Here is a 23,007-nt window from a genome sequence, read left to right on the forward strand (position 1 = left end):
TTATTTTAAGATTTCATCTATTTCTAAGAAGAAAGATACTAGACTGTAAATGTTGTACAAAAATTTAAATGACTTTAAAAAAATAATAAAGTCTTGAAAGATTTTTTTCACTTTTACATCTTTTGTAATAGTCTTCCAGCATTAGCTTAAAAGTAAAGCTTTGCCATTGCTTGAAGAAACTTCTTTTTCCTTCTCTGTGCAGCGAGCTGCAGGACTTCCTCAGGATTGCTGGCGTTCAGCTCTGTCTGGCCAATGGCTTTTATCTTGAAACAAAAGAGGAGACACAACCAGCATGAGGCCTTCCAGTAGAGCTGTTTCATTTCAAGGCATTTTCAGTACTAGTTCCATGGGTGATTTATTTCTGTAAATGTCCTACCACCCCACTCCTACAGCCACAACTTTATGTAAAGTACCCAGATTCTGAAATAACTGTGTGACGAAATTGGAATTGAATCCACCTTTTCAGAGGTGATTTCAGGGAGGGAAAGACTCTAAAGAAATCCCAGCACCCTGGGTTAACTTACTGCTATCTGCCGCTTGTCTGTCTCGCCTCTTTTGTGGTGGAGATCTAAGGACAAGTCAAGAAAAGTTACTTAGGTAGGTAATGGACTTTTCCCAGCTGTGAACATACAGTGTGTGTGGTATTCCAGCAAAAGGATACATGTCAAGTACTCCAAGATGGTGACATCCCAGATGTATTCATAGTAAGAATCCATGGCATCATGACTGAAAGACAAGGCAGGTTAACTGACACAGTCACACACTGTGTGTGAGCATCTATAAACTCCATTTTAATATTTACCTGTTCTGTTCCTGCAGTGCCTTAAAAGCAGTTTTATAGTCTACTTCTCTGAGGAACTGGCACAAAATAGCTACCTGTAAGGAAACACAGTGATTCTCACAGCCTAATTCCCACAAACCTTCCACATAATGATGCCTTATTCATTCCACTTCTTTCTTAGACCTAATCTAGACCTTGCTTCCAGGGCAAGCAAGTTCTGAGCACCTGAACACAGATCATTCTGACATCAACAGTACCAACAACTAAAAGAAAAAGGGATTTACTCAGATCAGGAGGGACTGAGTTGGCTTCCAGGTTTCCAAATGCATTTAAGAGCTTTTAAAGCAGAGCCCAATACAAGCTTGGATACTTCCTGGAGAATGACTGACCCCACAGAACAGCAACAGCTGTTATGAAAAACAAGGCCAGATTCCCAACACGACCCCCCATTTATTTTCTCTCTAAAGAAAATAAATCTGTATTATCAGAGTGATATAGGACAAAACACCCCCTGACTACTTCTACTTTTTACATTTCCAAGTATGTGTTTATTTACTCAGTAATTTTAGTCCCATAACTGTACGAAGAAGCAAAGGTAACAAAACCTACTCTATTGCAGATTGCATTTCCAAGGGAAATTCAGAATTCAGTATTTTTCAAAGTTATCCCCTATATAAATATTTATAAACAAATGTTTTAGTTATGACATGTTTCACCTCTTACCTGGGTGTGGCAATTGAGCAAAGAGCAACACTTGATCATTCTTTTTATCACCTACAGAAAGGTTAAAAACAAAACACATTCTGAAATGCTTGTTTTGGAACACAAACTGCTATTTTTATTATTGTTTTCTTTTTTAATTGAAGGGACCAGCTAAATAGCTATCTTCAATGCCCTGCCCAGCGTGGTGTGGCTCTGCAGAGACGAGCCAAAGATGGTCACACCACACAAGTGACCGTGCTCTGGGCTTTTCCATTTGCTCTCCACCCCTCTGGTGTCCCACAGTGCTTTCCCACCACACAGCTCTGCAGGCTCTATGAACTAACAGAGAAGCCTCCTGTGATTCAGCAAAGGAGAAGTCTCAGATTTTCTATGGCTTTCAAGCAACAAGCCAAAAAAGAAAAAGCACCAATGATGACATGTACTCCTAAATGCATCAAGGAATGTGTGTGTGCTGGACATTTTTGTCTCTACATAGAATCAAGAGGCTGACTGAATCCAAAAAGAGATTTTTGTAAATCCCACTTTAGCTCACCTGGTCTGTGTACACATCTGGTGGCACCATCTTATTAAAGAAGTCTGAGCATACAGCTCCTGCCTGTAGGTAATAGTGAAGGGCTGCTGAATACTGATTCGTTGCTGCCAAGGGAAAAAGGCAAAATAAAGGTCTCAAGAGTAAATACAGCAGTTATTTAATACTCAATTGTTTATAGAATCATTCAGATGTGTACCTCATAGCTGAATTCTACTGAGAAAACGACTCATGTTTTGTTGTTTAAGAAGCACGGACACACAGAAAATGGTTACACAGGGGTAGATGGAAAAACTACAGAGTCAGGGAAACTAGCACCACAGGCAAATTTCTACCTTTTGGGGATTACTTTTTATTTTTTCAGGTAGTTGATCTTGAATCCTTAGAGTGGAAGTTTGCCTTCAGTGAGCTTAGCACACAGGGGGTAGTGAAGGAGTTTAGTTGGTGTGAGTGGGAGGAGCAGCACTCCCATGGCTCAGCACTTCTACTCTCACTAAGCCCCTCCTGAGCTGCAGAGAAGGAAGCAGCCTCCCGGGGCACTGTGGCAGGAGCAGCCTGCTTGCCCCTGGCTGCTGAAATACCACCACTGCCACTGCTCCAACCACTGCTCTTTTAAGTACCAGCTTTGAGGCTCCCAACATAAATGTCCTCCCTCTGGGATGCTGCTGCACTTTGTACAGGCAATAAACACTGAAAAATAGGTTTATAACCCTGAATCAGTCTCCCACATGTTCAGTGACAGCACTGAACACTGGAATAAGATCCTTCCTCTCACCCCAAGGGTTATAAAGCTGTACCTATCCCTCATTTACAAACCTTTCCTCATGCTTCCTCATTTACAAATCCTTGACACTTCCCTGTATAAAATACAGATCTTCTCCACTTGGCTCATCTTGCGCTCCACTGAAGTTGATCTCCACATTTAAAAGCAACCACTATTCACAACTTTCCATTCACTTATAAAACACCTAAGTGCCATGGGTTTGAACAATTACACCACTCAAGGACCAACTGCACTAGAAAAGTGAAACTAAAGGTAACTGTTAAAGTTTCCCTTACCCTAGAAACAAGTCTGCATGACCTATTGGAAGCTCAGCCTGTGTGTGGGATTAGACACCTTCCCAGACAAATCCACCTACACCACTGCATCTGAAGATTTTAACCTCATATATCACTTCTTTTCATAGAAGGAAATACAAGGAGGGTTGTGTCAAACAAACCTCAGAGGAGCAAGGTACCTTTACACTCATGCTAAACACAGACATTGGTTTCACTTACCAAAATAAATATCTGCCTGAATAATTAACCAGAAGTGGTTGTTTGCATTGATAGTCAAGGCATAGCTGACCAGCTCTTTTACTGTAATAGCTACAGCTTCAAAGTCCACTGATTGAAGACTAAAGGAAAAAAGAAAGAAAAATAATTCCTAACTTATTGCTTTGTTTTTTTTAACCAATAATTTGATTTCCCATCTAGTTCAAGTCCAAAGCACCCTGCATAAATAACTTGCATTAAAAAAAAGTGTGAAGCATAGATAACTCCAGAAAAGATTTTGTATTGACTAGGACTCCTGTTGTTACAATACAGTAAATCTGTAAAAAAAACAAATATAGCCTTCACAGACCAGAATAAAAAGCCAGAACTAAACCAGATTCTGAGATCTCACCCCATAGAGCCTCTAAATTTCAGTGTAGAAATACAATTCAACCCAGCCAGAATAAATCAATACATACCATTTGCCACTGCCAATTTTGGCTATTATTCAACACACTAAAATACTAGTGATTTCATATTTAAGTATTATATAGTTCACAGAGTTATATATAGTTCAATAAAGCACACAGCTTAAAAAAAAAATTCTTCGCCTTTCTTCCTATCCATATCTCCACCAGGACCATCAAACTAGGAACAAAACTCTCCATACCCTCAAACCAACCTTCCCAGAGACAGAATGGGGGCAGAGATGCCTTTACATGGAGAAATCACACTAACAGTAACTGGGACCAAACCTATCACATACAGTATTTTGAAAAAAGTGGTTTTCATCATCATCTTACTTGGGGATGGATGAGGGCCAGATAGAAATGTGTTCTGCTGCAATATCATTCACAATGTCCTCCTAAGAGAAAAAATATGGTATGAGAAATCATAACAAGAAACATCAAGAAAGCCAAGAAAGACTTTGATGATAAATACTAACCCGAACATTATGAAGTTTGACAAACAGGGACAATATTGTAGTTAGAACCAATGGTTCCTGTAGGGGAAAAAAAATGGTATTCCCATGAACTGAGGAAACTCCACTTTCTTTCCTAAGCTTTAAAACTATGTAAGAAGTTCTGCCATCATTATAATTTCCTACTGAAACAGGACAATATTTTGTTAAGAGACCTACAACACAAGGATACTGCAAGAATGTTTCTGTAGCAAGATTTTAATTACTTCAGATTTTCCTGAATAACTCCTTGGATATAAACTTCACTTTTGTTTTACACATCTTTATGTTATTTCTGTGATTACTACCTAACCTTAAACTTAAGCTAGGTTTACTACAACTTTCTATGTATTTACAAACCCAGAAGCTATAAACAATTTCCCTCCTTCTTACTTCTGCTGCTTAGTATGATGCATGTAGCAGCTTCTGTCTCCCTCCAAAAGGAATGCTTTGCTTCGTGACAGCTGCAATAAAATACACTCCCAATGTAAACAGACCTCCATCAGAATTCAGGGTAACTTTTTTACAAGCTATTCCACACTGCTGTGTGCCAGGTATAGCAAATTCAGACTTTTTCAGCCATACAAAACACCCATATAACTGTTAGATTTTCTGGAATTTAACAGAAGAAGTCCAGAAAAATACCACACCAAAAGGAAGTGTTGGTTGCAAACAAGTTTTCAACACCACTGTGACTTACCCGAAGCTTTTTGATGAAGGACAACAGTTCACTCCTAAATTAGGGACACAAATACCCATGTAAGTAATCATCCACAATAAAAAATAGATGCACACTTAAAATAAGAGTCAGCAGAGCAAATTCTTCACCTGCTAAAATACCCCTTCACCTCTAAGTTTACAAATGTAGGGCATGTAAATGAATATGCTCAAGTAGCCCATTCACTTTTAATACAGTTACTAGCAAATTTTACACTAAAAACAGCTTAAGTAAAAGGTATGTTCTATCAAGCTATAAAAGGCATGAAAATCATAGAGGTCAACGACTGACTCTAGAAGGGAAACAAACTGAACTGTACTGCAATCCCCAAGCTAGGTTTGCAAAAATGACCTACAGACTTAAAGAGGGTACAGAGTGATCATTTATAATGTACTTAAATTTTCTTGTCATGAACATCAGAAATTGTCACCATAACACAATCCAGACAAAGACAGCCTTTGGAAAAGGTTTCACTACTTCATTTCCAAAATAACAACAGGGTCACTGCCCTTTAACTGTTTGAATCAGAGGGGTCAGGAAAGGTTCAGTAACCTGGGATACCCTGTACTCCTTTTCCTTGCCAGAGTACACAAGTGGAAGCTGCAGCACGTCTGTACCCTCACACCTGCCCCACAGCAGCGTAAGCAAACGCAGCTGGTCTTCAGCACACGTTAACCTGACCACCCTCAGAAAGGCAAAGACAGACACAAGTTTGACAGAGGCACCCTTCCCAAGGCTTCAACATGGAAAGCTGTTCTACATCATCACACATGCCAAACTGTACCACATTAGACAACTTATATTTAGGCTTAGACTTCAGAACAGGCCAAATCACTGGACAAATCAGTGTCCTGAATCAGTAATTTGAGGCTAAGGCTACGAAGGTATCTGACAGAAAAAACTCTTGACCAGAGTAATGTGATTTCCTTATTCTTTGCAGAGCTTAGCTGAACCAGAATTTCATTTCAACACTGAGTAACACTTAGCTTTAGTCAGAGACAAAGCTAAGTATAGATATCCATGCAGTGAGCTACGTGCTTGATATAGCTATAGAAGTATAAAACTAATACAGAATAATTCTATTTTCTGCAAAGCAGACACCTCCAGCCCATCAGCTAAACTGCCTTCTAGATGCCATTGACTTTACTGGAAGATCTGCACTGGTTATAACAGAGCACAGCCACATATGCTTCAGTTTCTGCTCGGAGAGCTGCCTCCCACACACTCCTTCTTCTGCCTCCAAAAAGGAAAGTCAAACAAAGTATTAGCAGGGACCTGATAACATTCAATTTCCAGAGTGGACAAGATTTTTACTCAGATCTTTAGCTGCTGCCATCACTCTGATAGTGGAATCCAGACAATTTTTGACCACATGGGCTCAAACAAGCCACTCAAACCATCTTCAAAACTAATTTTAGAAAACATACCTGTACATAATACCCAGTGTAGACTCCCTGTGTTTTATCAAACTCACTCTCCCATCGTTGCCACGTTTGTGCTGGTTGGATACACTGCAGATTTGTACCACGACTTCCCAGAGATCTTTAGCTGTGCGCCTACTTTCCTTGGGACCTGGCAGCTCCTTGCATGTAGCAGCCAGCAACTGGCCCAGCTATGCAATGCAAAAGAAAAAATACAGGAACTAAGGCTTCTCTGCATATCATCTACAGCAAAGGAATTACTGGCATTTAAAATGGTTAAGTGAGTGATTTTAAATAGTGAGCTACAAAGCAGTGTAACTAAATTTTGCAGCAGAGAACACTGATGAAGAAGCTGGAAAACAGGAATTAAACAGAGCATTTTTCCATTTATTAGCTTCCTTGGTGTGTATTTCATTATTACAAGCTCCAGAAAACAAGCATATTGCATAAAACCTAAACCCCATAAGATATCATTTTATAAAGACTGGCTCTTTAGAACTCACTTCATTTCCATATAGTAATTAATCTTAACTGAAACTGGCACAATGTTATACAAAAAAGCTGAGCCTCAAAACAGAAATTGGGAAGTACCACAGATAAGCAGAGCAGGGTAAAAATGAACCTGTCCTGTAATACAACCTGGCTTCTCCTCCATGGCCCAACTGTGAAGTAAAAACATAGCTGTGAGACAATTTTGAAAACAAAATTTAAAAGAAGACAGGGCTTGAATGTCTCCAAAAAATTCAACACTGGTGTTGGGTAAAAGAATGGAACTCTTACAGTGCATTTGGAACACAAGTACCTTACGAAGAGAAAAGAAGCCAGGCATGAAATGTGCACACTTCTCAGACCTCCCACATAAATCTAGGCTGAATTCCAGCTGAGAGGAGAGTCCTTTAGGGAAGTGCTACAGTGTTTCAATCATGGATCATAACCAGTCATATCTGATGGAACCAACCTTAGCTGAGAGCCAACAAGGGCCAAGATTTCATGTGCTCCTGCAGCGCAGCTTACATGTTTTTTGTCAAGTGCTAAACATGCTTGCTGCTCAGCCCTGCTATCTTTTACCCATACTTACTCATTACAGCCACAAAGCCCCACACTCTTGAGCAGAAGGGTATTTGCTTTGAAAAGTACAAAATACTTCAACAGATAAAAGTCAATTACAGTCTGAGAAAGCTTTGAGACTGAGCACTTGTTACCTTCACATAAGGATTAGTTTGAACCAGAGGTAATGGAACTTGCATGGTCAAATACTCGTTCTCACACCAGTTTAGCAGGAAGGCAACACATTCTTCAGCTATAACTTGTCGAAGAGGAATATCTAAAAGGAAAGGGATTCTTTGTTTAACTTTCTATTTTTGAGAAAACAGTGTTGTAAAATGGTGTTGTATGAAAATAAGCAAATCCCACTCTCTCTAATCAGCTGTTTTTGTTTCATAGCTATGACAGGAAAATATGATGCCTAGCCCTACAAGAGACATCACCTCTGGAAATTAGGGGTAACAAGGGTTTAATCAAATCACAATAGTACCATGTTACTCTCTCATTGTGAAACCAGGAGGAAGCTTGAACAAGTAGCATAACCTTTCAGGCAGAAGTGCAGACATGTTTATCCTGTTCAAGTCCTTTAAGTGGCACTGAACAGAAACTGTCAATGTTTAGCAACAGGTAGGCATCATGTCCATTTCCCACTTCTAAAAACTAATGAAACTTCTAAAGACTTACTAAAACTAGCATCAAAGTCACTGTTTTTTTCCACTTATACACCTAAGTGGTTGATCTGCAGTATGAAGTTGTTTAATTTTGCTGTGCTTTTTTTCCCCTTCTCTCAAGGTTTGTGCTTTACTAAATCCTAGGAAAGCCACTAATGTACTTACCAGGTACTCTCATTTCCAAATATCCTCGGACTCTGCTTATAAGATCAGAGGGAGGACGTTCTCCAGAAGCACCAGGTCCAGCCTCGTGAGTGTAAATGTCCAAAAGCAGCATTTCATTCAGCATGACCTGACGGAGCTTTGGAGAAAACTCTGTCACAAGCTCCAAGCAAGCAGCAAAAAGCTGTTTTGCATGGACGAAATCCTGCAATAAAAATTATAGGCATTAATGATTCCTAATGAATTCGTAAGGGGAAATACTACAAGCTAAAGCACATTCAGCTCCATCCTGGCTGAACCAGCCTTGGCATCCATTAGCATCAGCACTGCCCAAGCACCTCACAGTGTCTACTTATGAGTCCTTAGGACATAATATTAAGCTTAAAGAGTTCCAGATCTTTTGAAAATAAAACAAGGAGTTTAAGCAAAAACATGTGAGAACCAACTACTGGTATGTTTGGTACAATTTTGTTTTAGCTGCGTTTTAGCAAATTTGTAAATTACAAGGAAAATAGAACAGCATTTCAATAAATTCCTGATGTAAAACACTTAACCAAAAGAACAGCACTTGGTATCAGTAAATCAAATCACTACTGGATTTAGATGCTACACGATATAGAACATTATAATCCAAACTTTATATGAATGAAATGATCTCCAAGCCCAACTCACTGGAAAGCCATTATCTTTGCTCTGCTGATGGAACTTTGAGAGACAGAAATACTTAACCATTATACAACATACAGAGCTTGTTACAACACCTCCCTCACCTCCCAATTTTACTTTCTTTTTCTAAATCAGGGCCTTTCAGATTTTCCATTTTCTTAAGATTCAATTGTCCAAACCACCCAGTAAGCTCAGATGGCTTGCTCACCTTAATGGCACAGCAGTGCAATCCCTTCGCCATCAGGATGTAGACCAAGTCCCTAGTCAGACTGTCTTTGATTCCTAAAATAACATTGCCGTAAACATTTGGTACTTCCCACTGGGAGAGAAACGCATAGGACATTTGCACAGAAACAAGTTTTAGAATTCGCATCACGGCTTAAAACACCAATAAACCACAGATATTGAAAACTACTGCCAACTCTTGTCTTTACATCTAATCACAAGTAATGTATGGCTCATTTAGAAATATAATAAAAATGCCCAACTACCCTTTGTTCACACTCTGAATATGCAATAATTAAGGAAAAAAAAAAGACAAGAGATCTTTACTTAAAAAGTCTTCCTCTCTCCTGTTCTCACCTTCTAATGACAAATTTAAGCTAAAACAATACTGTTATCTAGTCAGAACACTAAAAGCAAAAGCTATGAAAACATTTTTTCTCATAAGGAAAGCTTGTGATACAGCCAGCTATTCTTTAAAACAAAGGTTATATGTTTTCTTGTAACTCTTCACATAGAATGTGAGTTTAGATACGTATCATTCCTATCAAACCATCACTATGCAGAGAGGGAGAAGATAAATCACCCTGAGGATGCATGAGAAAATGTTTACTGTTCACTGCAGTATGATACCTAACCAGTCCTTGAATTATAATCTCTCGTGACCACATGAACTAAATTACCTTATTAGAAATTGTCCAGAATTGGCGTTCTGAGGTCATGCCATGCAACTCGATTAAGATCTGGCGAATCCTCCAAGGATCCACTGACAGTATGAGCTGATGTTCAAGCTGGCCAATATTGACACTTGCTGAAGCTAGAAGAAAAGCAACCAGGTCTCCAGCACATTCCTTCTCCATGTACCTACTTACAATTCTTTAGTATATAACACGTCAATCAGAACATAGTAAGAATAGCAGACACATCATGCTTCCATAGGTCCAGCCATCCTTTTGTGCCCTTCCAGGAACACCTTGTGCTACCTTCACCCAAACCTAAAGGGTTGCTTGCAAGCCCCCCTTCCTCACTCAGCAGCTCTGAGTACTCTTGCTGTAGCAAAGTAACAGATTCAGCATCTATGTCAAAATGTATACTGCTCTAGTGAAAATACACATTGTCTTAACTGGCTTAAGTTACTGCAAGACTCCATTAGAGCTGAAAAGGTAAGGCCTTTCCCACTCCAGCCACCATCTGGCACCTCCTGTTAGCTTTGGCTTGTGCAGCTGCACAGCCAGCCAGCTGTATCAGGGAAATCAACTGGTTGAAAAGATCTGTGTTTTACTTTGGTAAGTTTAAAATTTCATTCAGATGGCACTCCTGGTCCAGCTTACCACACAGTCATATCATCATTAGTGTATGTAAGACCAGAGGCAGGGTCCTCTTTCTGGGAACAGCTGCCACAGCCACATTTTGTTCAAGCCAATGCCATACTCTCTCATTCTGTCACCTAGGACACATTCATTTGAGCTTATCTATTATACTCACTTGAGATACAAGCAAGTAACAGCCACCTTCTTGAACAAGCAGGACACGCACCAACTAACAACAGGAAGTTCTCTCTCTAAAAACATTCTGAACTTTTTTGAGAACAGACCTGCACTTCGTAACCTCAAGGTTTTCATCATGGAAACAGGGAACTGTCTGCTCGTAGGTTAATGAAAATGCTGTGAAAATTACCTGGGATATCATAAAAAGAAGTCACAGGTTTTGTGCACAGATTGATTAGAGGAGATCTCTTCCGCATTTGGTCAATGAGCAGCTTCCGTTCATCATCTTTCAAAAGTTTTATGAAAAGCTCATGAGATGAAATCATGAAGACAAACTGAAGATCTTCCATGCCCAAACACAAGTTTCTAAACAAATAAAAATGTCAGTACATAAGCAGGAAAAAAAGTGCTTATTTTTTCAGTTATAAGTTCTTGAAATATTTATTGCGCTGTATTATATTGCTTACGAAGTGAAAATTCATGTTATCTTAATATGGGTACATACTTGAGAAATGCTGCCATTCTTCTCTTCAACTCTTCAGAAGCATTTTCCAAGTTTATTGACCCTGAACAAACCTGGAAAAGAAAGCAGAAAAGAATTAAGCAGCCCCCTTGTACATTTATAATATTTATTACAGCCAGTGTTACTAACCCGCTTTCTGTCTCACAAGTGGTAACAGCCAGTAAACCTCTACCTCAAGTGAAGCAACAAAGTTATAGAATCATGGAATGGTTTGGGTTGGAAGAGACCTCAAAGATCATCCAGTTCTAAAAGCCCTGCCATGGGCAGGGACACCTTTCCCTAGACCAGATTGCTCAAAGCCCCACGCAGTCTGGCCTTGAACACTTCCAGGGATAGAGCATCCACAGCTTCTCTGGGCAACCTGTGCCAGTGCCTCACTCCCCTCACTGTAAAGGGTTTCTTCCTAATATCTAATCTAAACCTGCCACTTTCAGTTTGAACCTATTACCCTTGTCCTGTCCCCACAATAAAATGCAAAAATCCCTCTCCAGCTTTCTTCCAGTCTCCTTTAGATCCCTGAAGGTGCACCAAGATCGCTTTGGGGCCTTTGCTTCTCCAGGCTGAACCACTCCAACTCTTTTGGCCTGTCTGTTGTTTTTACTCTGTAGAGCAATTTCTGAATCTGCTCAAGTGCTGTTGAGTAGGAACCAAGTATTGCTGGGTGGTTACCCTAATTCATCTAGAATCAAACCAGTATTTCTGTTTTCCTCTGTGTAACCCTGTCACTATAATTGCAGAAATGAGACCAACTCTCAAAGGTTTCTTGTAAGTCAGAGAAAGTAAGATAATATTTGACTGACAAAACTTGATAAAGAAATCTCAGTACAACTGTGTGAAATACGACTGTCTCTGAAATAAACCTGATAAAAGCTATTGCCATCACATATGGATCAGTTTCCTTCAACCTGTACACAAGATAGGATGTTTCAGACAACTGTGATCTTCCCTCAGGCCTAATTCATATTCCTTTTTCCTATTCCTCTGGTATATAGAAGCACTGACATTGAGTGCCACACTATCAGTCAGCCTCACAAGATCATTTAGCACGTGTATAAAAGTTAATTATTTCTAAGTGCAAAACTATAAGATTCACGAGGACTTGGGGCTTTTGTAAAACCAGCACTTGAAAAATAACTAGACAGTTGAATTTAGTTGCCAGCTTGCAAGAATATTTTGTTTTAGAAGTACGTTTCAGTCCCAATATGAGCAGTTGATGTAAGCTTTTACTTGCTCTGCAGTAGAGAGTACTGTCAGTTAATTTCTGCCACACGCTTTAAGAAATAAGCAAAAGAACTAGGCTCAAATTAAAAAAAAGACATTAAAATTACAGCAATGCAATAAAAGAATTAAGTTTAGTTTAAGCAATAACAGTTTCCAAAAAAGCTTCACTAAGGGTAACAGGGTAGGTCTCACAGGTAACAGTAACTCAGGATCATTTCACCTCGCCCTGATTTCTACAACAAGGCTGGTAAGGGAAAAATGGTCCTCTTCCACAGGTATTTTTTCTACTCCTTCTCTCTCGTCTTGGAGAATTTGATTCTTTGTTGCATGAAGAAAAATATTCAGCAATATCTCCATATGATTTAATGATGCCAGGAAGAGCAGCGATTTCAAATTCAAGATGAAGCAAGAGCTCACCACTGGATCCTCCCCAAGAGATGAACACAGTTGCAGAACTGATCACTGAGTGGACCTGAACTAACTGCAAACAAGTCAAATAATGTTTGCAAAGCTACCTTTCTTGGCTTCAGAAATTTAAGTATCACTTGCAGTAAAGAACTAAATACCATTTTCACTTTTAATTTTAGATTAATGTTTTACCTCAAGAAGGAAGTCTATTTTCTCTTTGCTGGGTTTCAGGAACAGTTGACAAAACTGAATGTCAATTATTCGACCTTGTAATACATCGCAGATCGTGTTGCACACACAGACTTTGAAACAAACTTCATCCAGAGCCTCATCCCTGCATGAACACAAAACTGAAGATTACAGGATAGCTCTGACAAACACAGTGTGGTATCACAGCAAGTGGAAAAATAAGTTTAAAAAAATCAGTGAAACGGTAAAAGTAACTATTTATGTTCATTACATCTGTTCCATATATGGCCACAGTGAGAGCCAACCAAGGAGCTGAGGTGTGATGTAAAGTGTATTTTAGACTATTGCTAACAGAAATTAAGACTGAAGTTTCTTGGATGTAAGTAGTTTGTTGTTAAAAGATTTTACAAACTTTTCACAAAAAACATAACTAATGAAAACTGCTCTTCATCATCATTAAACATTGATTATTATTTAAAGTCTTACCCTTGCTGAGCTTTTTGGAAAAGTTCTCTCAGCACTGATTGTCTGAATTGTTCAGGTAAACTGAGGGTTAGGTTATCTTCAAGGAATATCTTCACTATGTCCTGTAACAAAAACAGTTGGAACAGTCAATACATAATGCAAAAGAACTAGACAGAAAATTATGTTACCTGGTAAAAATGATGAAAATAAGAGAAGCAGCTCACATCCATATTTAATATTAAAATTCACTGAACAACCAAAAAGGGAATCAAGTAACAAGAAATGTTCTCTATCATCAGAAAAATCAAAGAAAAAAACCCCACAAAACCCCAAAACAAACCTGCACATCTAAGTAGCAACATTCTCTGAAACCCAAAGAATTAGAATCTACCTGAAAATCCCTTATCTCAGCTGGCAGGAATTATTTACCATTGCATGGAATCCAAGATATTTTAATCTAATATGTACCAGATTATGTTATATTCCTAAACACATAGGATTTAAAACAGTATGTTAAGAGTTAAATTACCATTTAAAATTTCTTAAAATCCATACCAGTTGAAATGGAATCATCCACACAGAATGACAAAAAACCCCCTCAAACATCCATGGGTTTATTTAGGCATCCTACCTGATATTTGCCAGATTTCAAACAGCTGTGGATTTGACTGTATGGAGTTGCCTGTTGAGATGCATCATCAGAAGATGAGGTAAGAACTTCACACGCCTGACAATACCCAGCTAACCGTTCTTCGTCTATGGTGAAATGAAGTGATGATGAACCATTCTGAAAAGTAAGAGTTACATCAGATCTTAGAAGCCAAAGTATCATGAAACATATGTTTAATTCAGAAACAGATTCACAATTTCCCCAAGTAACAGTAAAAGAACAAAAGAATGTGCATGTACACACTTTATTTAAATAAAAATTTGAGTTCTGTAGTTTTGGAAATATGAAGCAAAACAAAAAAAGGAAGCATACCTTACTCATAAATTAAAATGTACTTTTTAAAAGGTTATAACATAGGCAATCTGATTTCCAAGGGAAAGTTAGATTTAAAAAGAAATAGGAAGTGCTGTATGGTTAACTTCCTCAAAAACACATCATCATGGACACAGGATGTTCAGTCAAGTTACTATCAGCACTGGAGATGTTATTTCTGCATTTTTTTACATCAATACAATTTGTGTAAAATAATATTCATTAAAAAATGTAGAACAAAGCAATATACTGCAACCAATTAATATAATTTCAAACCAGGCACAACACAAAAAGAAAATTACTGTCAGGAAATTTCTTTAAAAACTCTGTGTATCATCAACAGTTATTAAACTGCTAAAGAAGGAAGCAATAATTTAGACAAGGGCTTGTTTACAGAAGAGTTGAACACACATGCTAAAAGAACACTTGTTACCTTTGCAATCAACTCCTTTGTTTTGAAAAACTTTTCCTTAGCCTTTTCATGGACAGCTGCATTTGTAGATCCTTGTTGGAAATAGATTGCACCCAAATCATAGCAAACCTGCAAACAGCACTGATATCAAACACACAGTCTTGGGCATCATGTTTTGAGTCAAGATTAATTATTTCAGCTCAAATGTTGCATGTACTTTAAACTATTCCTACTTTTATCTAATTTACCAACATACACTGCACACCTTACACCATATATTTCAATTGTTTCCTCTTTAACTGCAATCTCAGTCTGAGTAATTCTGCATAAGCACTACAAAATTGAAGAATGATTTTCCCATAATCATTGAAAACAAAGCAATAAGCTGTCCTTGTCATACAATGGGTTATTTCAGGGGACTGAGGGGGCAAAAGTGCGAGGCTGGTGGGAAGCAACAATATTTACAATGATTAGAGAAAGTTCTATTAATGTAAAAATGAAGCCAGTATTATTTCACTGCATTACAAAAAAAACCTAAAAGCAAAAAAAAAAACAAAACCAAAAAAACCCAAAAGAAAAAAAAACCCTAAACCACAAAAAACCAAACAACTCCAAAACAACAAAAAGAACATTAATAGAAAAATACTGCAATTTACCTTGAAATTATTACTTAACACTCTTTCTAAAGAAACAGAAACTGAAAGCTTTAGTACAAAATGTGAGTTACCTGGCACTGTATCTCCTCTGCACTGATTTTCAGTCCAGCTGTGGAACTCTCTGTTTCTCCATTCACCATACCAGGTTCCATGGCCAATAAATCCAGAGTTCTTATAGTATGGACATAAAGATCCTTGTTTAATTTAAGTGCTCCTTCCAGGACCAGGATGGAATCAGCAGCCTGCTCCTTCAACTGTAATAGTTCAAATACATGAAAAGAATTATCCTCTTGGTTTTGAGTTTAACTCTGGGTTTAAGTTAATGCTACAATTTTAACAGTTCAGTAAAAGGATAGTTTTTAAAAAAGTCCTTACACAATTGTTCTATGCCACGCAGAATTGGCTTTTGTATTTCCTGTACAATAAAGAAACTCATATTTACACATAAATTCGAGCAAAAATAAGAAGAGAAAAAAGACTCACCACTTTCAAAATATTTTCAGTTAGTTCCTTTTCTTGTTGAATATGATTCATACTGCAAGTCAGACACAAGAGGTCAACAGTTCAGTTATAAGGCAGATCTGTGCATTATTTTATTTCATGTTCTAGATCACAATGATTCATTCATTCTTGGTTTTGCTTAACTACATTTTAAACATCATTATGCAGGACCACTGACTGCTCTTATCTATCTATAGCTGAAATACAGAAGTATATTTAATGAAAAGACAGTTTTGAATGAAACTGTGGTTCAATAAAACAAAAAGATGCAAAGTTAACATTGCCTTTTTAAAGGTCAAATTGCTAATACCAATTCAATAGCAAAACAATAATGAAGAAAGCTTCCACAGCCTCAAGTCTCATGAAGCTTCAACATTTAAATCTTCTCAAACATGTCAGGGGCAGAAGTGTGTTCACATGTTTACGTAAAAAATTAAAGGCATTTTAAAATTATTTTCCCACACAGATTTTTTTTTTTTTTTTCAAGATCAGACTCTAGCACATATAGGACAATATAAGATTTATAGTAAAATAAGGAGTAGGAAGAGGAGTATGTTTAATCAACATATTTAACAGATTCTCTCAAACAAGTATGGTCTAGTACAATTAACATGAAACATATGAAAAGCACCACTTAGATACTTCCAACTTTTAGAGGACTCTGTAACATAAAAGTCACAGACAAGCTGTTACTAAAGCCTCACAGCTTCTGGAGGAAAAATGCAAAATAGGTTTTAAATTACAAATTATTACCTCATGAAGCAAATGAAAATACTTAATTATTTCTTAGGTTATCATGCACAATGCTTCAAGCCATATGGTGTAATAAACCATATTAAGCAAGCTACTGTAAGTTAGGGATGCAAAAGAAGGCAAGAAATGTACCCCATTTAAACTAGAGCATAAGCATTTTGCCAAGACTAATTGGCATCTCCCTTCCTCCCATGATTTTTCATGCCATGACAAAGTCACAGAGATTATAACCTTGACAGAGTGCAACAACAGACAAGTGTATCTATCAAGTGTGACTGACAGGAAAGTGAGAATTCACTTGAAGTAAATCCAAGTTTTCCATGTCACAACTAGACATTTTAAACAACTGTATGTTATTAACATGATTTAATCCACTTAGAAATTACATTCTTGATTATAAAATACCCACAACATACAAATGAATTCTATCTGTAACTTACACATTTAACTGAGGTGGACCAGGTTTCACTTGCTTTACAGGAAAACTACTTTGAACGATGGTCCTTATGGCCCTACATAGGGGAAAAAAGCAAGCAAAGAATGGTATTAGCCTCAGAAGTGTAACAAACAGATTACAGGCCTCTTGATAACAGCAGTTTATAATTTTGGAAAGATTATACCATTAGAATACATCCTTTACTCAAGAGCACATCTAGCAGCTAAGTAATGCTCTTATGTCCATTAAAAGCTGAAAGACAAATATTTTTATATTTATCAGGAAAGTGTTCAAACCACTATCTTGACTATTTTTTAAGGGAAGACAATCAGCTCTAGAGTAGTTTTTCAGACACAACTCCTTCACTATAACCTAGCAACATATCACAATATTTATGAGTACTTTAGGATTCTTTCTCTTTCTGTGTACAATTACACAGATAGAAGAAAGCATTGCTTTGTTCTATAATGATTTTATATTATTGCCTTGTAGTAGTTTACCATCTGTTGTAGAGCAGTATTGCCATTGCAGTGGTTGGGGGTAAGCTGGACAGATCTACATCCACATGTTTAGTTCCTGGGGGAACTTTGCTGATACACAGAAGTTCATTCAGCAGCATGTTCAATACAGGAACAGACAGGCTATTAAAAAATAAAAGAGAGAATCAGATACTTCATAGAGTAAATCTACCTAGGGAACGTTAAACAATATACACTACTATTCAGTGGATTATTACTTAACATCAGATGTATGTTTATTCAGCATTTGAGATCAGGTATGTAAAGCAGTTACCAGTATTAGCTGCATCAATGAAGCCCAAGTGGATGGGCCCAAGGATCAGTTCAGCTGCCCTGACTCCACACCACTGCTCAGCCCACACAGGCACCTCACAGAATAACCCAGTCCCGTGTAACAGCACGGCCCAGCTAATAAGAAGTCCTTTCAAGGCAGCCCCAGATCACACTCCCTGAAGGTAAACAACCCCATCCCCATCACAAATGAAATTTCACTCACATAAAGTGAACGGTGAAATTAAGACTAGGAACTTTTTGAATAGAGATAAGTAAAATACACTTTAGCTGGGACAGAACTATAATAAAATGAGAGGACATGGAGGCTGGACTGCACTGCTCCAAGCTTTTGTGGTATAATTTAACACACCTAAAATACTAATTTAGACATTATTTGAAATTAAATCAGCTACTGCCAAAGTACCTTTGATCTTAGGAAAAATCTGCATTCTTTGAAATCAGTATTGAAAACAACCAGTGAAACTACACTTTTAGTGACTAAAGCCAGGATTTCTGTTTAAACATATTTTAGGTCTCATATTCTGTCAGAGGAGTTCTACAAGGAGTGGCTGAGAGAGCTGAGGATGTTTAGCCAGAAGAAAAGGCTCAGAGGGGACCTTTTTCACTCTCCACAATTCCCCAAAAGGAGGTTGTAGCAAATAGGTGGTCAGTCTCTTCTCCCAGGCAAGTGACAGGATGAGAGGAAATGGCCTCAAGTTGTGCCAGGAGAGGTTTACATGAATTTCAGGAAAGGTTTTTCACCAAATGGGTGGTCAGGCATTGGCATAGGCTGACTAGGGAAGTGGTTGAGTGACCATCATACCCTGAAGGTATTTCAATTATATGCAGATGTGGCACTAAGGGACATGGTTTAGTGGTGGACTTGGCAGTCAGATTAACATTTAATATGATCTTAAAGCTCCTTTTCAGCCTAAATGATTCTACAATTCCATGCAAGTTAGAACCAGGGCAACTATTGCCCTCTTAAGATTTTACATTAAATTTCAGATAAAGGCTGGATCAGATGACCCACTGAGGTTCTTTCCAACCACACCCATCCTGTGATTCTGTGAAGTGCAGGATCAAAACTTCTTCCTAACTTACAGCTAAAATAAAATTTGAGTTCAATAAAATTTGAGCAAGACATACTTCCATTTTTTAAAAGAGAATATCTCAAGCCACTTAAATTTAGTAAACTTAGCATGAAGGTGTACAAACTATACCTTTTTTCTAATACATCCAAATCCCACTTCAGGTGAGCAGCAACTTTGAGAGCGAGAAGTTTTAGAATGCGGTTTCTTTTGTTATCAGGTGGTGGCTGGACTTGGTTCTGTTCATTCACTGACGGTTTTGAAGCTTGTTCCAAGAACTGAACAATCAGCTGCACAGGTGGTGGGTCTGCAAAAAAACACAGCCACTCTTCAAATTCTTTGTAAGCCCAGAAATATTTTTTTTTTCCCAGCTATGAACACAATTCTTTTATCCTTGGTGTTTACAGTACTGACATTGTTACCTGGTAGATTCTAACCCAAAATTGTGTCCTGCATGTGTTGAATCAAATCAGACTATTAATGTATCTTTGCTTAACGTTAAAGTTCACTTGACCATGGTAACCACACTCCTACAATTTTATTTATTTTCAATATTTTATATTAATTATGTTTCAACACTTCCATCTACTGAAAATAAATACTGCCTAATGAATTGTTGTAAAAACCACGTATCCACTTGTAATTCTTGCACATTAAGTATACTGACAAGCAATTGCTGGTACTTCTGAATATATTTACAAAATTCTTCCAAATTGGTTAAAAAACAGCATCCAAAACCACACCCAAATCTCTCCCTTGCAATAGGACAGCCAATACCTTGGTGCTCTTTTGAAAAAAGAGGCCAAACCACAACTGTCACACTCTCACTGAACTTTGTGAAACATAAAGCAAGTATTATCAATTTACTTTACCAATTACAAAATAGAGTATAAAATCTAAGTGTAGATCTAAGCATAAGATCTAAGGTAGAGTATGCTTAAATTTACTTTTTATATGCACTGTTAATATTAATTAATATTACTATATTAATGAATTAATATATTTAATATATTAAATACATTTAATTAATAAATAAATATATTTCATTATATAAGTGCAAAGGCTTTTAAAGCATGAATTTTCTTGAAAATTTTCGAAATGTAGGCTATCTACACTGGCAACACGGGCTCAGGTTTTCCTTTTCCTTCCACCTCCTTGCAGAATTCGGGCACTGAAAAAGACAACTACCGCTTATCAAAAGATCAGGTAGTTTTAAATATGGTAATTTAAATTTTTCATTATACTACATCAGACGAGATTTCTATTTATTCCAGGTCCAGAGGGCAGTTTCAGCACTGAATCTTCCCAGCTCCTGGCACTACCAAGTCTCCAATGGGAGAAAACCAATGATGCTCAAGGGCAGAGCTGCCCACCGAACAAACAAACAAACATACAAACAAACAACACTTCCGCACAGAACATTCACATATGCGAAAGCAAAAGCCATCTACCAGACGAGAAAGACAGAGAAATGGAGTAATTAAATAGGAAAGATAATGTGAAATGAGAGAAAAGGCGTTATTGCCGGCGGTAAACGCGGCCGCACAGGGGCGGGCAGTGCCCGGCTCCCTCGGCCCCTCTCCCCAGCGCCCAGCAGAGCCTCGCACCGACACCTCAGAGCCCCCGGGGCGATCGTGCCCCAGCACCCAGCAGAGCCTTGGACTGACACCTCAGAGCCCCTGGGGCGATCCTGCCCCTCCTGGGGCCGGGGAGCGGGGCCGGGCCGAGCCCGAGGCCCGCAGGGCACGCACCGGGAGAGGGCTTCTGCAGGTGCTGCTCCAGCAACGCCTCCTCCAGCACGAACTCGAACCAGGAGGTCTGCGGCGGGGTGCAGGGCCGGCTGGAGGTGGCGGCCTCCCTGTCGGCCGCCTCGGCGCTCATGCCGGCGGCCGGGCAGGACCCGCACACACCGCCGGGCGCGCCGCACCCACTGCTGCACAAGATGGCCGCCGGCCCCGCCCCCGAGGCGGCCCCTGAGCGGCCCCGCCCACCGCGGCGCGGGGAGCGCGCAGCCCACGGCGCGGCCCTGCCCTGCCCTGCCGAGGGGCCGCGGGTCCGAGACCGGGCGCTGCTCCTCAGGCGGGCGGGGCTGCCGGCAGAGCAGCCTGCCTCCCTTATTAAATGCTTTCCGAAATCTCTAGTTCGATGCATATCCCTCACCATTCTCCGCAGCCACCGCGGTCCTGTCCCCGCAGGGCAGGTATGGACATTAAAGATCTTTGTCCCCTGTGAGCACTCAGGCCGATAAATGGCTCACCCATGCACACTCTGATGCCTCACGAAAGGGTAAAGAAATTGGGACCTTGATCCACGGAGGCAGGTTTAAATCATGGAATCATAGCATGTTAAGGGGTTGGAAGGGACCTTAAGGATGATCTAGAGCCAACCACTCCTGCCATGGACAGACACCTCCCAGCAGAGCAGGTTGCCCAGAGGCCCGTCCTGGCTGGCCTTGAACACTTCCAGGGCTGGGACATCCACGGCCTCCCTGGAAAACCTGCTCCAGTGTTTCCACCTCACAGCTGGTGGGAAAGGTGGGTGCTGATGTCTTTATAAATGATTTGGTGAGGAGGTGATTGAGGAGATTTAGGAGAAATGGGTCTTTGAAATGGGTCTGTGGGAACACCAAGCTGCACGGGTTTGTGACAGAACTCAGGCGTTTTGACCAGACATTTTGAATTCCTGAAGTTAAGGGTGTTAGGAGAAACAGGTCTGTGAAGGCTATTGCAGAGCCCAAATAGTCTAACTTTTGGTGGATCCACAGAACCCAGACAGTCTGAACTTCTGAACTTCAGGGGAAAATGATGATACGTGTTTTTGGGGGAATATGTGGTAGGCAGTTTGGGAAGGGTCTACTTTCCTGGTACCTCAACCAGCGGGGAAGGGAAGAGGACAAAATGTGGTCGGGAGTTTAGGATAAAAGGAGGCTGCATCCTCCAAAACTTCAAGAGAGACCCTGTGGGGGACTGGCCTAGTGGACTCTCTCCCTTTAACAGAATAAAATTGCAAGACTCCTCTGCCTCCTTCATGGAAATTTGCTTTTCATAGTGTGGCTTTTATGTACATAGCTAAGAATTTTTTTCCCTAATATTTAACCTAGATTTCCCCTCTTTCCATTTGTACCCACTCCTCCTTGTGCAATCACTACAGTTCCTGACAAAGAACCCTTCTCCAGCTTTCCTGTAGGCTTGCTTCAGCTACTGAAAAGCTGCTATGAGGCTTCCACACAACCTACTCTTCTCCAGGCTGAACAGCTCCAACTTTCTCAGCCTGTCTTCATAGTGGGGATGCTCCTGTCCTCTGATTGACTTCACAGCCCTCCTCTGGACTTGCTCCAACAGCTCCATGTCCATCTTATGAATGAAGTGCTACTTATGAATGAAGAGCTACTACTTCAGCACTAACAACTTCCAGTGTCATTAAAGTGTCAGTATTTGCACAGCCCATATCTGACTGTGCCACCCTCTCAACTGCACCTAGCCAGGATCAGGTTCTGAAGCTTTTCAGGTATCTTAGAATGTAGATGTCCTGGGGAGAAGCAGGATGACTAGCAGAAACATTTATCTATTTCAGTAATTGGCTGAGTTTCTCTAATATTTTATCAAGAGAAGAGTTCCCAAAGGCTACACAGGAGGTTTGCAATATAGATATATGATTACATACAATAATATTACAGTACTAGAAAAGCTTTTCACCCAAAGGGTGGTTGGGCAGTGGAACGTGCTACCCAAGGAAGTGATTGCAGCACCAAGCCTTACAGTTCAAGAAATGTTTGGGCCATGCTTTCAGGCAAATGGTGTGACTCTTAAGGCTGTCAAGTGTCTCAACTATAAGCATTCTGCATTTTACTATAAATGACCCAAGGAGATAGAGGAAAGTTCTTCTTTCTCATCTTCCGTGAGGATAGAAGTCCATTATGTGTCCTGGGTTCAGTGCAATT

At 39.4% G+C, this 23,007-nt stretch overlaps 1 protein-coding gene across 1 annotated transcript; it reads right to left on the reverse strand.

Annotated features, from left to right (window-relative positions):
* Positions 1–73: 73 nt before the first annotated feature.
* On the reverse strand, positions 74–20,965 carry INTS8 (integrator complex subunit 8). Its single transcript, XM_083866860.1, has 27 exons — positions 20,819–20,965; positions 19,200–19,374; positions 17,686–17,826; positions 17,190–17,261; positions 15,979–16,030; positions 15,567–15,749; positions 14,861–14,968; positions 14,077–14,232; positions 13,467–13,567; positions 12,984–13,125; positions 11,145–11,215; positions 10,830–11,005; positions 9,836–9,969; positions 9,139–9,249; positions 8,268–8,469; positions 7,590–7,711; positions 6,394–6,578; positions 4,949–4,982; positions 4,234–4,290; positions 4,091–4,152; positions 3,312–3,430; positions 2,037–2,140; positions 1,505–1,555; positions 803–876; positions 662–726; positions 525–568; positions 74–263 (listed from the first exon to the last, which is right to left on the reverse strand). Exons 1-27 carry the CDS (start codon positions 20,946–20,948, stop codon positions 147–149), a joined length of 2,988 nt encoding a protein of 995 aa, XP_083722986.1. The 5' UTR covers positions 20,949–20,965; the 3' UTR covers positions 74–146.
* Positions 20,966–23,007: the final 2,042 nt, after the last annotated feature.

The sequence above is a fragment of the Zosterops lateralis genome, assembly GCF_965231275.1.
Source record: "Zosterops lateralis genome assembly, chromosome: 1".
Lineage (NCBI taxonomy): Eukaryota > Metazoa > Chordata > Aves > Passeriformes > Zosteropidae > Zosterops > Zosterops lateralis.

What these genes read in the sequence shown, in the direction of transcription:
- INTS8 (XM_083866860.1), bottom strand. Translation starts at nt 20,948, where the DNA reads ATGAGCGCCGAGGCGGCCGACAGGGAGGCCGCCACCTCCAGCCGGCCC. An exon ending in ACACTGGGTATTATGTACAG is followed by an intron (nt 4,983 to 6,393) that starts GTATGTTTTCTA and finishes TCCCTAATTTAG; the next exon opens with GAGTGAACTGTTGTCCTTCA. An exon ending in CAGACAAGCGGCAGATAGCA is followed by an intron (nt 264 to 524) that starts GTAAGTTAACCC and finishes TTTTGTTTCAAG; the next exon opens with ATAAAAGCCATTGGCCAGAC.